This window comes from Drosophila serrata, unplaced genomic scaffold, assembly GCF_035046125.1.
Source record: "Drosophila serrata isolate PLE 108 unplaced genomic scaffold, ASM3504612v1 contig_376, whole genome shotgun sequence".
NCBI lineage: Eukaryota > Metazoa > Arthropoda > Insecta > Diptera > Drosophilidae > Drosophila > Drosophila serrata.
Genome location: NW_028257274.1, coordinates 1389578 through 1407665, shown reverse-complemented (window position 1 = coordinate 1407665; position 18088 = coordinate 1389578). Strand labels below are relative to the sequence as shown.

Here is an 18088-nt window from a genome sequence, read left to right as displayed (position 1 = left end):
GTTTACAAAATCAAACTTAACTAAAAACTAGAAGAATCCTTAAAAATTTCCACTGTTTCTAAGCGTAGATAACACTATAATACACACTCTTATCGATTTTGACCCGTATTATGTGAGATATAAACCAACTACCCAATTCTTTGGACTTGTTTCCCCACTGAGAGGGTTCGAATAGTTCCGATGATGTTGCCAAAAAAATAAAACAGAGGGAAAATAGCAAGTACAAACGAAACGTTATCGTTGTTATTGTTTGCCGGCATAACCTTATCAGGTCGTCGTCAGGCCAGGTCCCATAAAGTGACCAGCCGGCAATCGGTACGGCAAAGGTGCCGTATTTTTACGACCAGTCCGCCAATACAGTCTCCTCATCCATTTTCCGGCGGCTATATATACCAGTTTCAGTTATTGTCGCATTCAGCAGTATTCAGCAAGCAGTCAACATCAGCGGTTATCCTCAGAAAAAGTGAAATCAGAAAGCTAAAACCATGTCCCAGGCAGTGATTACGGATACACCCCAGGAAGAGAATGATTCAACAACCAAAACCAACGGTTCGACCGAGAATGGCAAGGTGGAGGATCTGAAGAGACCCATACATGTCTCCGGCGGAGTGGAGAAGATCATAGATCCGTTCTGTAATCCGGACAATCCTCAGAGAATATCCTTCCATGATGTGACATCAGCGGCTTTTCTTATACGTGGTGGAGTGGAGCGTACTCCTTGTCCGGTATTATATTTCTATATATGTATATATGTTATATTATTTTATGGGATATTTCCTATAATGTGAGAGTAAATTACAGAAATCCACATCATCGGAACTTTATGGCATGGATTTGTATTTGAAGAAGGATTTCCTGCAATTCACGGGCAGGTAAGTTGTGGGGGAAACATGTATAGGAAATATATAGAACAAGAAAGAAAGTTTTCTTGAAGTCAATGCTTGTAAAACATTACAGTTTGCAATTACTAATTCTAAAATAGTCGAATTTTTAAACCAACTTTTACGAAATTTTCATATGACAATTTTTTCCCCAAATCAAAGTTTAAAAAACTCATAACTAAGCCAAAAAAATTATTAATTTCAATTCGGAAAGCGTTCCTATATTAGTTTTCATTAGGTTAACAAAACTGCTTACTCATTTAAAGAGTTAAAAAAATTAAAATTTTTGTCTTTTTTTTTTGACAATTTTACCAATGTCCCTTATAAAAAATTTGAAAAAATTTAAAAATTGTATTTTTCTTCCGAAAACGGCTAAATTGATTCGGCTTTTAATGCTGATCAATAATACATATATATGATTTATAGGGTCGGAAATGATTTCTTCACTGGTTTACAAGCTTCTGAGTAAAATAATACTTTTATAAAAATTTCTGAGTTGGAATATCATATATATGAAATATATAGAAATTTATTAGGATTTATTTAAGAAATTATACAGCTGTTAGAACCCCTTCAAAGAATTCATAGTTTCACTAAAAACTTATTAGTGTTTTCCATTTCTTTTGATATATTTCTGAATTTATGGAAAATACTATTTTTATTGTTTTAGTTTTCATTTGTCATAAGACCAGAAAAAAGCATGCTAACATCCATTATTGTTCCGATAAAGAATACTAATTTTGGAACAATCTAATAGTCGAATTTAATGACCTCATTAATAGGTTTATATAAACTTTATAGAACGGGGTTTCCTGTTAAAGTTTTTATTATTTAAACTTTTTTTTATTTACCCAACTAATACACATAAATTACAAAATGATTAATTCAATGAATTATTTTCTTTATTTACTTATATTATTGATGGGAAATTCAGGTCCAAAGAGCATTTTACTTGTGCTTAATTATTGTATTTTAATGATTATAATCTAGAGCTTAGCTGCATATTAATTATTGTCTGGAGGTTTAATTTAAAATTTCAACTGATAAGCTACTGTCTACACTTGCATTATAATGTATTTTTCCATTATTTGTTAATGTATACAACAGTTCACTAGCTTTTTGTAATTCTCTATTATGATTAAATGATTGAAAGGGGCGCGTAAAATTTTGGCTATACATTTTGGCCAAGATTCGATAAGATAAGTGTTAATTGGCCGATATGGTTCGATGGGGCAAATTAATAACTGTTGCTAATTGATTTTTGATTTCATGATCGCCATGACGACTGACAAGCAAATTTATTTTCTTGACAGCTTCAAGGAGCGTGGCGCACGCTATGCCTTGTTATCACTCACCGAGGAGCAGAAGAAAAAGGGTGTGATTAGTGCCTCCTTGGGCAATCATGCCCAGGCTTTGTGCTATCATGGCTGGAAGCTTAATATCCCGGTTACCGTGGTTATGCCCAAGGCAGCCACAATTATGAAGATCCAGAAGTGTCGCAAATTCAAGGCCCGGGTCATTGTCGATGGCAATGATATGGGTGAGGCCAAGTCTCTGGCGTTGCGTATGTCCCGCGATGAGGGTTTGCTCTATGTGAATGGCTACGATCATCCGCATATAATGGCAGGACAGGGTACCATTGGTCTGGAGATTCTAGAGCAAGTTCCAGATCTGGATGCCGTGGTGGTTCCTGTGGGAGGAGGTGGTCTTATTGCAGGCATTGCCACTGCTGTGAAGGCTATTTCTCCCAACACTAAAATTATTGTGAGCATTCTAAATATTCTTCTTAGTTGTTTCTTTAATATTTATTTAAATATTTCAAAGGGTGTGGAGTCTGAGAAGTGCGCCAGTTTCTCGAGAGCCTTGGAGAATAATGGCCCCATTCACACTCCTATCAAGAACACCCTGGCCGATGGTTTGGCTGTGCCCAAAGTTGGCTATAATGCCTTTGCCACGGCCAAGCCACTCATCGATCGCATGGTGGTGGTCAAGGAGGAATGGATTGCAGTGGCCATTCTCCGGCTGGTGGAGGAGGAAAAGTGTGTGGTCGAGGGAGCAGGTGGAGCAGCCTTAGCTGCCATTTTAGCTGGTCAGTTGGATGAGCTTAAGGGAAAGAAGTGAGTGTGAATTCAATATATTATTACACAATTTATGAATTTAAATCCTTCTTCTCCAGAGTTGTGATCCTTTTATGTGGCGGCAACATAGATACCACTGTCTTTGGACGCTGTTTGGAGCGAGGACTGGCCGCTGTGGGTCGCCTGGTCAAGTTCAATGTGGAGGTCAGCGATCGTCCTGGCGGCATTAATGATCTGTGCGCTCTGCTTTATCGCGTTGGTGTCTCCATCAAGGATATTATGCATGAGAGAGCCTGGCTAAGGGACATCTACACTGTGGAGGTGAAGGTGGTGTGTGAAACTGTGGACTGGTCGCACAGTATGGAGCTGAGGGATGAGCTCAAGAAGTTCTATGCCAAAGTGCAGTTCTCCGATGTCCCAATGGCCCTGACCCAAGAAGTCAAATCGTAAACGGATCTTTTCTCTATATATATATATATATATATATCTATAGTGTATATAGTACACATATGATTTATTCAAAAAACTTAAAACTTAGAGCTTAGTGGCTTATGGGTATGTAAACTATAATCGTAGTCGAAGTAGAAATGTAAATTAGGCGTAAATAAATATACATAAAATACAGAGTCTAGAAATGAATTGACCAACGTAAGGATTTCATAAGGATACTTAACTCAAAACACAAACAACTAAGAATATAGAAATTCACAAGCTTAGGACTATAATGCAGTTCGTTCTTCCAGCAGACACACAATATCATCTTTATATTTTGTATTGTTTTTATTTTTCGTTTTTTAAGATCTCTTTGCGGTTTTTGGCACATTAAGGATTCATTACATACATACACAATCAGGATCAGTCAGACAAACACACTTAGTACGATACGAAATTTACAATTACATGGCTAGAAAATATATATATATATTTCGTCTCTTTATAAATATTATTTTATGTGGTAAAATGTATAGTATAATTCGTTATCTCATAAATACAGGCATCTCGTTGTTAAGTCCTTCCCTTGGACATGACGTACTTTAAAAGCGCTGACTAAACCTACATTGAGTATGCTAAGGGACGTTTTTTGGATGGATGCTCTCTCAGTGGCTGTTGTCCAGGCGCAGGATCAGGGCATCCACCACATTATAGATCTCATCGAAATGCGGCCGGGATTCGGCATCCGCTGCCCAACACTTGAGCATCAGGCGATACATTTCCGCTGGTGTATTCTCTGGCGTTGGCATGCGATATCCTTCTAAGCGAAAGTTTAAATCAGTATTATGTTTATAAATAAATTATAAATATAATTATTACCCGTATCAATGCGTTCTCTGGCCCGGGAATTGCTCATGCCGGAGTATGGTGTATCCCCCTTGGAGTAGATTTCCCACATGAGGATGCCATAGGACCAGACATCACACTGGGAGGTGTATTTGCCAAAGTTTAAGGCCTCCGGAGCTGTCCACTTTACGGGTATTTGCTTCATACCATCGGATACTAATTTAAAATATATAATTTTAAATTTAAATTTACTTTTTATTAGTTTTATACTTAATAGATTCCCACCTATATACTCCTCTTCCTCGCGTGACATGCCAAAGTCAGAGATCTTTACACAGTGCTCCAGGTCAACTAGGCAATTACGTGCTGCCAAATCCCGATGAATGCAGTTCTTGGACTCCAGATAACGCATGCCTTTTATAATATTAATAAAATATATAATATTAGTAATTGAAATTAAATTTTGTAGGATTTTTAGCAGTCTCACCTGCCGCTGCATCTCTGCACATGCCCATTTGCTGGCGATTTGTAAGGCCATTGGAGTTTTTACGTAAATAAGTGAGCAGGGAACCTCCTGGAAAAGATGGAATTTTAAAAAATAATAATATTAAAGAAGATCTAAGAAAGACTTGAAGGATAAGCACACAATGTTAAAATATTTTCTATACAAAAAACAAAGAATTTTGAAACCTACCCAGCACCAATTCCATCACAATCATTATCGGCTGCTTTTGTACACAAATGCCAATTAATTTCACAATATTTGGATGATCATATTGTTTAAGGATACGTCCTTCCTGCAGGAATTTACGCTTCTGTTCATCGGGCAAAGTCATGCGGCAGGTTTTTACAGCTACATCCAGTTTTGTGGACTTTAGTTTGGCCTTGTAAACATCACCAAAGTTGCCCTAAAAAACAAGCAACATATTAATAAGAAGCACTAAATAAATATGAATATGAATAAGTTAATTTACCCTGCCAATCCTCTCCAGCAGCACCACATCATCGTTGCTCAGTTCCCAGCGTTCCCTGCACACCGGTCGCCTAAGGATAGCTCCCGACTTGACCGTCACTGGCAACTCGGAGTGATATTGATGCATAATCAGTTCCTGGATGCTGGCAAATGGTGGACCCTCAAACCGGAAGTTACCCTCACCGGTGGTCTGGACAATGAAGTGCTTGTGGCCATTCCAGCAGACACTCAACACAATCTGACTTTCCTCATTGCGGATGGTTTCCCGGACCAGGAAGTCGCCATCGTTGTTTAGCAATCGAACCACTTCCTCCCGAGGCAGGACGCCATGGAACCATTCCTCCTCGTACAACGGACGATTCGTGGATAAAGATATCTGCAAGATCCAGAGAATTAACAAATCTATATACCATAGTCTTAGGCATAAGATTAGTGTCAAGGCATGCAGAAGACAGAACACAAGTGAAAAAATAAAATAGCGCGTCATTTCCACATTTCCAAATGCGGAGCGGAAATGCGTGGGTTGCAGTAGCTCAAACAAAGATACAAACGATTAAATATATACAAAAATTAATTATAAATTAAATACTGTAAGCAAAGAAAGGCTAATGAAATCAGAAATCTATATGTATATATTGTTACTACATTAATGTGGAAAATCAAACTTTTCAAGGTTGTGCCGTATGATGACTCACAAATACTTTGGATTTGGGCCGCTTTTTTCGGGCCGGTGGCACTGGGCGACCGGCAAAGACAAGTGTCTCAAAGATGCCACTACCCTCGGCTCCACCATAGATGCTGCTCCTTCCCGAAGCAGTGCTGCTCATGGTAGATCGATCTCTCCCACCCGGAACAAAATTACTACAAAAAACTGCTTGAACTTGCGCAATTGTTCTTTTAGAAAATCCGAAAAGGAAACTGAAATAGTCACGCGTCGTTCTGTCAGAACACTTTTCACTGGCCAAAACCAGACGCCAAACATTCGAATGGGCCAGATTAATGGCAACTGCCTGGCCCCGGTGTCCAAACAGATCGAGGAGAGAACTGAAAGATATATAAACGCTTTATGCTCTTGGTTGAACTTGTATCTCTTGCCTGATCTTGTTCTCTCTTAGTCTCTGTCACGCACAAGTAAATATAGCCATTGGAAGGGTGGAATATATTATAGTTTTAACGAAATTGGGATACTCTTTCTAGGGGTTTTTAATAATAAATATTTTAATAATATATAACTATTGATGGGAAGGATTTATAGAGTTGTTTTTCCATTTAAATTCTGGTTTAAAGATACTTATTTCTTATTTTTGATTCTTAAGGGGTTGAAAACCCTTTAAACAGTATCTAAAAGTTTAAAACACAAAGTTTTAGATACCAAATTCTATATAAATTTGGTCATTTATTTACGACGTATAAATTTCAAGCATATTTAAGATACTTTCTAATCTAATCTAAAGGTTACGTGTTTTTCAACTATCATAATAAGCTTTTATATTGAAACGCTTCTGAGGAGTTATGGCAAGAAAAATCGAATGAAGAGTTGAAAACAATTCCTAACTTACAATAAGTTCTGCTTTCAATATTATTAGATGAAGGTATTATAATAAGAAAAATATTTAATAGAATTTAGACACCACAATTTTCATTAATTTATAATTATCAAGCTACAAATGCAGAGGTTTCTTAATTTTTAAGTTTATAATTTTTTGTAGATTGCAAATAAACTTAAATATATTATTTATTTTTATATTTTCACTAAGGAACTTTGGTTTTTAAGCTAAAAGACAACTATATATCCTATAAAAACCATCATAAAACAAAATCTAAAACCAGAACACACCTCTTAAATCTCTCTATCCCCCACAGAATAAATTTGTGTGTAAGGTCACCCTGTGTTTTATTTTTATACCGTCCGATAATAAAGCTCTTTCCTCATGCTCTCAATACTATTGAAAGGAACGTGCAATTTTCAATCAAACAACATGCAAAATTGAAAGAGCAAGCAATGTGAGGCGATGCCAAGCGATGCAATGTGGTTTCTGTGAGAAGGTGGCGCCTGATGGCGCCCAGTTTTGATTTAGATACTCTCGGCTACGGTGGAAGAGTGATGCTCTTGGTTCTCAGATACGGATACGAATGCAGCTAGAGATTCAGATGCAGATGCTGGGAACTCACACTGGCCGCCAGGCTGGGCACACAGTAGCAGTGATCCTTCATGCTAAGCACATCGTCACTGCCGCTATCCTCATTATCGTTATGATCATCATCATCCTCGTTCTCATCCAGCTCCCCCGAACTGGACTCGAACTGACGCTCCTTGTGACCGGTTTGGATTTGGACGGATGGCTTGGATTTCTGCCCCGGACAATTGCAGAATTGATCCTCTCGAGTTGATTCCTCCGACTGATCCCCTTCGAATTCCCGGGCAAAGTCAAAGACACTCTTGCTGGGATGGATGCGTCTTCGCTTGGTGCACTGTTTGCAGGGCTTGGAACGTTTCAGCTGAAAGTTGAGCAGCTTGGAACGGAATGTGTTGCGAATGGCTTTGGATTTCTTTTGGATTTTGGGCACCTTGAATTTCAGTCTTGACTCCTTGGTTTCCTTGGACGGTGTTGTCGTAGTAGTCGTCGTTATAGTTGTGGTAATGGTGCTGGTGATGATCGTGGACTGTGAGGCACTGTGATTGCTATTGCTGCTGGTGTGATTATTATTATTGTGACTGGAGGAACTGCTGCTGTTTGTCTGACAATCACTACTGCTGGACTGGATCTTCTCCGGATCCTGTTCCTCGCTGAGGGTGCTACTCTTACCCATTCTCACCAAAGGACTCTTTGAGAACTCCTTGAGATTACTGAATATATTACTAATGGACTTTTGGGTGAAGGAGAGTGATCTTTTCTTGGAGTGACCACCCATATCCTTTGAACTTAGCTGCGAGGATCGACACTCAGAGCTAGAGCTGGAACTCCGCTTGGTGTGGCTATCCGGATCTTTGGTTATCTTCCGGGATTGCACTGGTCCCTCTTCGGCGGACTCTATGGCATTCACATCATCGCTGGTCTGGAGATTTCTCTTCAAGCGATCATCCAAAACACGATTCAACTCATCAATCCTGTCAAGGTGAGCATCGATGGAGTTCTGTGGCGCCGCTGTGGCTTGATTGATCTCTATTTTAACCTGCTGTTCCCTCTTTCCGGAAGGAAACTGCTCGTCTTCCTCTGCATCACTTTCCTGTCTGTTCTCCTGACCCTTCTTGCCCAGTTCAAGATCCGCGTAGATGTGATTGTTATTGGTGTTAGTAAGAACAGCAGCGGTTAGCTGGGTGAGCGGAGCGGGTGAGATTATAGTAGCCACCGGCAACGGCTCCAGTGGCTCCTCATCCTCACCCAAACACAACATGGAACACTGGGTACGGCGCAGGCGTGGCAGGGCAGGAGGCGTGGACCCTAGCGAGATCTCCTCACCCAAATAATGGACACTGGCCGCCAAACGCAACGGATGGTTAGTAATGGTCTCGTAGCGTGCAGGACTCCGGGTATCCCCATTACCCCCAATTACCGACAAGGATCCAAGGCTCTGGGAGCGTGGTTGCATCTTATTGAAGCGTCCTTGACGGGATCGTGTCATGGGCGTGGCCGGCTGTGGCGTCGACTTTCGCTTACAATGGCGTCCACGTCCACGGAGAAGAGTTAAAACCCCACCACGACGCATTAGCTCATTCATGAGACCCAGCCCAGGTGAGCTGGTGGAGTTGGAACGCTGCTTGGTTAGGATGGGTGTTATGTTTGTCAAGGAGTATGGATGAGTATGATGTGTATGAACAGAGGGCGGCATCCAGAGAGAGAAAGAGATTAGATTAGATTAGACCTTCACCACCTACAGCTTACAAACTAAACCAAAACCCAGGGATGTATCCTTTCTATAATAAGATCACACTTACCTGTTGGTCATTGTTGTAGCCATTCTCTATGAAGTTCTGCTCGAGGGTAAGATGATCATCGCATCCTGAGGGCAGCTCCTCGCAACCCACCTCGTTCAGGGCACACTTGATCATGTCCACCAGCTTTTGTTTCTGCTTCTCCTGACAGCGCAGGGCATTTAGATCCTTGGACTGTCGGCTGTTAGTAGGGAAATGTATATATATCTTTCTCTCATCATATTTTTAAGGACCTTCTCTTACCACTGACTATCCTTGTTGGACTGAATGCCATTGGATGTATTGCTGCCATTAGAAATAATGCTGCCATTGGCCACTGGTGAGCCACCATTCACATGCTCAATCATCTTCAGCTGCCTCTCCTGACACTCCTTTACAGCTCCCTCCAGTTCCAGGAGTCGATTCCTGAGCCAGTCTACTGTAAGGTTATCCACTGTCAAGGTGCTGGACTGTAGTTTGCCGGGTATGTCCTCGATGAGCGCCTCATCGAATTGAAACAGCAGCGGGGTTGTGGGGGAGGTTCTGTCATAAATTTAAATATATTTAATAAATAACTTAAGAAATTCTTAATTAATTAATACACAATGCTTACTTGTGTTTCTCGGTAAACTCCCCATATTCCTCAGTGGGATTAATGCCACCTATCACAGTGTCGATGCGCTTCTGTATCTCCTTGTACTTGTCCGATGTGAGATCACCATACTGGGAAGCCTCTTGGAGGATATTACGCCACAGCAGGATGAAGCTTTCTTGAACAGATTGCTGATGCTCTAGGAGACCTGGCAGCAGGACAGTACGAAAATCCTTTTCCACTTCAATTGCCTCTGTGATGGACAAGACGTACTCGTTGTGGGTGAGATGAAGCTTGCGGCAGGCCTTTTGGTACTTGTCTCGGACATCGTCCAGCTTGCGGCCACTGCGACCGGGTGCTGAGAAAGAAATTCCTTTATTATATACATCTATTTAATTAAATAATTATCATGTAACTTACCCTTGATATAATGCTCCTCGAAGCGCGTGCGCAGCGCCTTGTAGCCCTCCAAATGTTTTTGGTATTCGCTCTTCTTGCGCACCACCTCATCGGTGAGCTAAAAATGTAAAAAGGAAGCGAATTGTGGTTTAATTTTTGTTGGGGTTTCTCTCTGATATATATCACACATGTGAGTGTAGTGCCATTAGGGCACTTTCCCAAAAAAATGTATATATAAAAGCCGGGCTCATTACATCATGATTATCGTGCTCCACATGCGAGTAATCGCATAATGAAGCCCAGTCGCGTCCCCTCTATCACCAGTGACAACACCTATCTGCTCCATTGAGTATCTCTCACACTTTCTTTGCTAAACATTTTCTCACGTTTGCATATTATGCAAGGTACACGTCCGACCACAACAAGTACAAATAAAAAATAGCTACACAAATGACTGATAAGTGACTGGGCAAAAGGATTGCATTATGCAGCTGAGCCAACATCCAGCATCTCCAGCTAGCCAGTATCCCAGCATCTCAGCATCCGTTAGCAGTGTCAACAAAATCCACAACGACTTTGTTGCTGAGGACTGTGAATGCCAGCTCAAGTCGGGCTTGAGTCCCAGCTGAACCTGAAGCTGTGCACTGGAAAAAACATATTTCTCCGGCTTATTTAAGAAATATATTATAAAATAAAGAGATATTAAAAAGGATGTACTTTAATTAAAGGCAAAAATAACTAGAATCCTACTTGGATTTATTATAAAGAAGTACTTTTCAAGATAGGACACCTTCTTTCTTTACTTAAGTCTCGAAAAACCTTTATCAATCAACCCTAACAAGCTGTAAATAATATTTAATAAAATACTTTATTTAATGCCCATAAATATTCCAATTGTTTTCTGTGTAAATTATTTTGTTTTTGTGTAGCTAAAGCCACAAACTAATGGCAACCAAGTGCAGTTAGTCAAGCAGCTGCAAAGTTGCTGAGTTAAGGTGGCATAGACATAATGCAGCTGATGCTGTGTTAGAGCACAGTGGTTAATAATAAATAGAAGAAAGTAAAAAATATATTTAAAATGTCAAATATTGTAGTAAAGAAATAAATGTTTGATAATAAATGCAATAAAATATATACAAGACTTTATTTAGTTATTGAATAACTTTTCAAGTAAGAAGACTGCTAAATAAAATGAAATATAAATGTGTTCCCATAAACTTAATTACAGTTGAATTAATTAACTTAATATCAAAAGGTTAAAGAGAAGGTTATACTTGAAATTAAAGAGAAAGATACAATCTTTATAGTTTTTCCTTTAATTTATTCTGTTTGTAATTTGTTCACTTAAAATTAAAGAGTAATACAACTGTTTTTATTTAATCAAAATATAATGATACTAAAATTCTGTGAAAATATAAGTAAACATTACTTAATATACATATGCATAAGCAGATTTTAAGAAATCAGTTGATTTTAACAATTAAAGCAAGTGTAAAAACAAGCAAACAAGGTAAAAAATCGCACTTAATTTTATGACCACTGGCAGATTTGTAAAATTAACCAAAAAAAAAACCTAACTTCCCACATTTAAGTGCTGCGTATGCTTTGCTGGGAATTAATAAAATATAAATATAATCAGCAGCTAAATAATTCAATTTTAAGTCAAATTAGCATTTATTGAAAGCTTATAAGTATTGTTGTAAGAAATACATATAAGCTTATCAGCTATTTAATTTAATTTTATTTAAAGTCAAATTAGCATTTATGAAACCTTATGAGTAGCCACAATTTCCCAGCATTTTTCCATAGTTCCCAGCCATCGGCTTAAGCCTGAGGAAACCTGAGCCGCTTTTTTCTACCGTTTTGACTGTGCATATATTAATTGCAGACACTTTTGCACATTTCCATTAAACACGGAAGACGGCCAAAGAAATGCATTAACTAATTGAATGATCAGACAAAGCCTGACTAAAAGAATTTGCAAAATAAAATGGCAAGGCGAGCGAAAAACAATTTGATCGTTGCGAATGCGTATATAAATTGTTGACCCAGTTAGTGGATTTGGCATTGAAAGTGTTATTGTAGTTTTATTGTTGTTCTCGAGAGTGTTTTTTTTTCCCCCAGAGAGTTATCTTTAAATTGGCTGCAATCTAGACAACTTGTTGCTGTCCAGGTTCGACGCTGATTCCCTGCCAAAGCTACGTAATAACCAATTCTGTAAGGTTCTGGCTTGTTTCTTTTTTGGCTTATTTGTTAGTGTTCTTTTTTTCGGCAAGTGGTTAAGCAACTTTCAATGCCTCTGCAGCTGCTAATTTGCCTAAAAAGTTGTTTAGAAAGAGAGAGCGAGTGGCGGGGCGGACCGACGACAAGTAAAAGAAATAAACATGGCTCAAAAGTGGGTCATGCGCGCCGTATTTCTTACTTCTTGGCGGCTAAAAACAAAAAAAAAAAAACCGTCAATAGCGTTTCAGTTTCGGTACTACCAACCTCCACCACACCTCACACATTGTTTACAAATGATTGCCAATTTTTTGTTGTTTTTGTATTTTTCGTACAGAATCTGCCGGAGTCCGAGGAAAGTTGCTAATCCGCCACCTGCACTCCGCGTTCAGTCGAAAAACTTTCTCGATTTTCTCACGGGGGAAATTTCATTCGATATTTATTCAGTTGCTTCTGCTTCTGCCAAGAGGGGACAACGCACAGTTTAAGAATCTGAAATAGTCGAAAATCTATATGCAAATGCGGCGATGACCTAATGGAAATCTGTGACAAGTGGTGCCAGCTGGCACATTTTGCATTAATCAGCTTGATTCTTCTTTGCCTTTCGATCCGATTCTCTGTAGAATTAGACTTTTTGCAAATTATATTTTTCGTTTCTTAAAAGACATGTACAATTAAGCGGAAAATGCTTACCAAATTAAATGATAAATTAAGCTGGCAATGCGGTCCTATGATTCAACATTTAATAATTAACATATTCATGTCAATAAGCTTTTGGTTTTTATGACTTGTCACAAGATGACTGTGACATTGTCTTAAAATTTGTCCGCTATTTTTTATTGTTTAATATAAGATTGTTGTTGGATGGTTTTTTGATTTATATTGTATTCTTTTTTGCTAGGATTTTTTTGCAGTTTGGTTTATTTGTTTAGAGTTGAGCTAACAGTTTGGGGAATTAATCATAAGTATGTGAGTATCATATTTGTTTAAGTATGTATTTTATTAAATAATATAAAGAAACAACAAAAAGTTAGAAAGCTAGAAAATATTGATAAGCAAAAGTTAGCAAGAAAATGTGGCAATAAATATGTTTAGAAACATCTTTGAGTGCGGCCAAAATATAAGTAAATGTTTATCGTTTAATAACTTTTTTGTATATTATCCAATTCTGTTGATATTTTAGAGACAAACAACTAAATATATATTATTGATATATTTATAATAATTTACTGTATAATTTTAAATCTATGGCTTTAAAAAATATAGCAAATGCTGATTTTTAGAACATACATACAAATACCAAGATAATATATATACTTTTTATTTCTTCTATAATTTATTTTTTATTTCTTTCCTCTATTTCTCAAAGTGTATACCCCTATACATTGTCACATACACATCATAACAATAAAAAAGCACAGCTCAATCAAGCGAAATTCAATTCATGTCTACACTTCCAAAGAAATTGGCTTTAATCAAAATAAATTTGTCAAATGTATTGCGGAATCGTGATGCAATAAAAAGAAACCGACCCGAGAAAACCGACTGAGAGAGGGCAACACAAAAAAATGGAAAACAAGTCAAAAGTTAAACCCTAGACGGGAGTTGGTATATGTATGTATATTTTTTATTTTCTTGAATTTCGTCAGCGCGTGAGAGTTTTTCTTGGCCAGAAAATTTGAATATGAAATGTCGTCGGCAGCTGCTGACAAGTCGTTGTGGAAATAAAACGATAGGAAATGCCACACGCGTCTGGGATTTTCCTTTGTTGTGGTTGTGCCTGACTTTTTTTCTTCTTTTTTATTTGTGGTGGGGAAATCAAATCGGGAGTTTTCAATAAGTCAGCGCCACAGCTGTGGTTGCATAAGCGCTGACAGCATTGACAATAGTAATAATAGTAATAATAATAGTAATAGTGATGTTTTATGAAACAATTGAGATGGTTTAAACATTGGCAATTGCGAATTATGCAAATTTGTGACCGTTGAGTGAGATTGTGTTTCCGCGGACCAGGGATTTCGAGTAATTTAGACTGGTCTTGGTCGTGGTTCGTGCCTGGGCTCTGGCTCTAACTCTAGCTCTGGGCCTGGTCAATGAACCAACCGGCCATTGGCCAGCACCGGCTGGCCCAACAATGGACACGCTAATATTAACGACCAACCCGTTTTGATGGCTTTAACTGTAATCGCGCCAAAAGCAGTTTTTGCTCCTGTTGAATTCCCCTGCCTTCATTTAAAAAGGCATTCAAAAATTTTGGTCGCATAATTGCCACGCAATATCTTCACTTTCAGTTTGCTACAGTTTATTTTTTTTATTATTTTTCTTTTCTCGTTGCCAATAATATTTGCCAAGTTTTTATTCACGTTTTTGCTGTCCGTCGTGTTGTTTTTTGCACAAAATTTGCATGCGTGCCAAGTGAAAGAAGCATGACGAAAGGTTTCGCATTTAAATTGAATCTGCCAGCACTTTCTATTTCAGTCGGAACTAAACAGAAAATAAAGACAGACAAAAGAATAGAATGGCGAAATTGACGATCGCAGTGAAAGTGTCTTCGAATTGGCCAAATTGGCCTCGAGTTTGCGAGAGCAAGTTTGTTGCCTGAGTCTTTCGTTTTTTCCGTGTTTTTTTGGGGCCTGCCACCGCCATGGCCGCCACCGTACCGGGAGGTCTCAATCGACCCCGGGAGAGGCTGCAGAACGACTTTTCAATATCCAAAGCCACCTACGTGTCGCTTGCAACTTGTTTTGCATGCGGAGGGATACATAAAGACACATATACATAAACGCACACAGTCACAGACCGGGCCGTGCGAAATCCTGCAACCAATCTTGCAGATCGTTCCAGGGAACAAGCATAAATTTTAAAAGCCGAGCAGATCTCGAAGGAAAAAAGTTGTAATAACTCAGGGAATACCCTGGAATAGATGGATATTATATTACTGAGATATGCAGGAATTTATTCATTGAAATATACATATATAGAAGCTATTTAATAAAGTATAATTGTTTATAGAAAGTGTTAACAATTTAGTAATATTTAAAGAAGAAAGAAATAATACAATATAATACAATAAACCTTAAATAATATAATATTACGATGTTATACAGTATAATTTAATAAACCTTGAATACTATAATATTACGACTGTAGTAGAGAAATTGAAGAAAATTTTTTTAAGACTCCTAAGGGTAGTTTCCTTGAATTTTCATCACATAAAAAGGGGATTTCCTTGTAAATATATGTTTAATATAAATAAATACTTAAAGAAGTATGTAAAATAATCCTTATTAATATAAATTAAGTATACCAGCTAACTAGGAAGTCATAGTTTAACCTTATTAATATACTATTTAAAAGAATTTATTTCTAAACCCCTAACACTTAATTTCTTTAAGTTTTCATCTTAAAATCCCTTAATATTTCTACATTCCCTTAACTTTTCCCTCACAAAACCCCTGAATTTTCCTTGTAGAATAAAGTAAACCCTTAATAACAATTTTCTATTTCCCTTTTTTTTTTTGCAGTTTGTAAAAACAATTTACCAGCTTTTCGCAAAAGTCCAAGTCTGAGCCAAAGTCTGAACTTGATCCACAACCGGGCCCAGCTGCGCTTTTGATGTCAAGGGAGCAGCAGTTCGCACGGCTCTTTCTCTCCTGGGCCAGGTTATTACGTCGCAGCAGCAGCAGCAGCTAGACCAGTCCAAGACGACTGGCTTTTGTTAATTTATTTTTACTGCTCCCCCGAAACATGATGAAGTACTTGCAGCAGCACCGCTGCGCCTGGCCAAGAAATTAAGTTGCAGTTGCAGCGCTGCCGCCTGTGCCCGGAGCCAAGTGGCAGGTACAAAAGCCCCGACTCGACTCTTGTCTTCGATCCATAAAGTATTTTCTGGCGAGGCGCAGGCGCAGGCGCAGCAGCTAACGAGACGGAGTTTGGAGGTATAGGTAACCCCTTCCCCGTCCCCATTCCCATTGCCATTCCCCATCCCAATCCCTGATTCCGGGCCCAATACGCTTAGCCCTCGGGTTGGGTTCTTTATTGTTTTCTCCGCACCTCGAACCGTACTGGGCAGCCGCAGTTCCTGAAAGCCAACAGTGCCCCAGCCCCTTGGTGTGCATGTTGCAGACTTGTTTCATAACTGGTCCACGATTCTTGGAATTAAAGGAACAAAGGCTGGGGCTGATTTTGATTTTGACCGACAAACGTTGTCTGCGCTTGTTTGCCGTTGACTACGTTTCTCCCCCTATTCAGCGTCATAGTGCAGTGAGAAAAATAAGGGTTTATAAAGCCTTAACAAATAATTTAATATAGGAAATTATTGTAGATATTTAACAAAAATTTATAAACAAAAAATGAGTGTTGCCTAATGTATGATATTTTTATACCCATGTACAGAGTATTTTAATTTTAATCAGAAGCTTGTTAGGTAGTGAAGAAATCGTTTCCGACCCTACAAATCACATATATTCTTGATCAGCATCAACAGCCGAGTTGTTCTAAGCTTGTTTTAACGAAATTAAATTTTTTTTAATTTTGAAAATTTTTTAAGGGGTTACATCGTTAAAATTGTCAAAAATTGGTCAAAATTTGGAATATCTTAAAATGTTAAATTAAGTAAGCAGATTTATAACCCCCAATAAAAACTAACATAGAAAAACTTTCCGAATTGAAATTATGCATTTTTGGCTTAGTTATGAGTTTTTTAAATTTTGATTTGTCATATTGTCAATTTTCATATAAAAATATAGAATGTGAATTAAGCTTACTTAAGATTGATTTTCAATACAATCTTATAATTCAACTGCAAACTGCTTGGATATATAAACTTTGGCTTCCCAAATGTAGTTTACTTTTTTGTAAGTATCTTATAAATACTCTGAAAAGCATAAATATAATATTTTTACCTGACTTAAGCTGTATTTTATGTTGCAACCCATATTAAATTAAAAACTTTTAAGATTTCGAAATAAAACTAGTAAAACCTACATTGCAAATGGATTTCAAGATCTTTAAACTTTACTTGTTTTAAGACTCTTTTTCTAAAAACTTTGTTTAAATAAATGTTGTGACTAATTGACCCATATCTACCCAATTTTTCGCTCTCTGTACCGCTGCCCCTCTTGGCTGTTTGTTCAACTTCCAGCCAGCTCGAACCGTCTCGGCGGCCTGCATCTGGGCAGAGGGCAGAGTGTACTTGAAATTGACTGAAAAGATACGAATGTGCCGCACATGCGCGTAGATTATAATGAGATAAAGGCGCAGCCAGTCGGCAGGCAAAAAAAAAAAACAGAGACAATACAGAAAAAAAAAGGGTTAGCAGACAGTTCGTTGCCTGGCGTGTTAGAAAACCTTTTTAACGCGCTCTCCGTTCGAGCCGGCAAATTAATTTTTTTTATTGCGCCTGGCCAAGTCGCAGCTCCAATTAGAACTCGTGCAATATGAGACAGGGATTTCTTATTTTTATTATTTTTTATTTGGTGTGACTACCAGACACGAAGAAGCGTTGTTAACACTTGAACGATCTTTGGCACTGCTCTGGTTTCAAGTAAGCCAAATTAGTATTCAATAAACGTAACTTCTGAGCCGGAATCATTAGCCAAATTGGTCAAGACCAAACTAGGGGAATGGCCATAATATCTCTCCTATATATATGTTTTTATAGAGATATATGGGAAAGTTCAAACAAAACAAGCGCCACCGTCACGGAGATTTGTTTTTGCTGTTTTCCTGTTTTTTATATTGTTGCTTTTGGTT

The 18088-nt window shown here is 38.2% G+C and overlaps 2 protein-coding genes across 22 annotated transcripts in view; one reads left to right on the top strand and one right to left on the bottom strand.

Annotated features, from left to right (window-relative positions):
• Positions 1 to 328: 328 nt before the first annotated feature.
• Srr (Serine racemase) lies at positions 329 to 3598 on the top strand. Its single transcript, XM_020957528.2, has 5 exons — positions 329 to 725; positions 802 to 872; positions 2195 to 2645; positions 2706 to 2998; positions 3058 to 3598. The coding sequence occupies exons 1-5, from the start codon at positions 486 to 488 to the stop codon at positions 3407 to 3409; spliced, it is 1407 nt and encodes a 468-aa protein (XP_020813187.2). The 5' UTR covers positions 329 to 485; the 3' UTR covers positions 3410 to 3598.
• Positions 3417 to 18088, bottom strand: part of FER (tyrosine-protein kinase Fer) — a 32890-nt gene continuing 18218 nt past the window's right edge. For 2 of the 21 annotated variants that reach the window (XM_020957486.2, XM_020957471.2), the window contains exons 4-14: positions 10136 to 10232; positions 9737 to 10073; positions 9388 to 9666; positions 9148 to 9325; positions 7383 to 8966; positions 5212 to 5586; positions 4932 to 5145; positions 4725 to 4811; positions 4523 to 4651; positions 4271 to 4453; positions 3417 to 4211 (exon numbers count right to left, since the gene is read on the bottom strand). In XM_020957486.2, the coding sequence (XP_020813145.2) occupies positions 4057 to 4211; positions 4271 to 4453; positions 4523 to 4651; positions 4725 to 4811; positions 4932 to 5145; positions 5212 to 5586; positions 7383 to 8966; positions 9148 to 9325; positions 9388 to 9666; positions 9737 to 10073; positions 10136 to 10232 (3618 nt within the window). In that variant the 3' untranslated portion in view covers positions 3417 to 4056. Of the gene's footprint in view, positions 4212 to 4270; positions 4454 to 4522; positions 4652 to 4724; positions 4812 to 4931; positions 5146 to 5211; positions 5587 to 5905; positions 8970 to 9147; positions 9326 to 9387; positions 9667 to 9736; positions 10074 to 10135; positions 10233 to 18088 lie in introns of those variants that run through there. The other 19 variants (XM_086839640.1, XM_020957478.2, XM_086839638.1 and 16 more) reach the window with 10 other exon arrangements.

What these genes read in the sequence shown, in the direction of transcription:
- Srr (XM_020957528.2), top strand. Translation starts at nt 486, where the DNA reads ATGTCCCAGGCAGTGATTACGGATACACCCCAGGAAGAGAATGATTCA. An exon ending in CTCCCAACACTAAAATTATT is followed by an intron (nt 2,646 to 2,705) that starts GTGAGCATTCTA and finishes AATATTTCAAAG; the next exon opens with GGTGTGGAGTCTGAGAAGTG. An exon ending in GATGAGCTTAAGGGAAAGAA is followed by an intron (nt 2,999 to 3,057) that starts GTGAGTGTGAAT and finishes CTTCTTCTCCAG; the next exon opens with AGTTGTGATCCTTTTATGTG.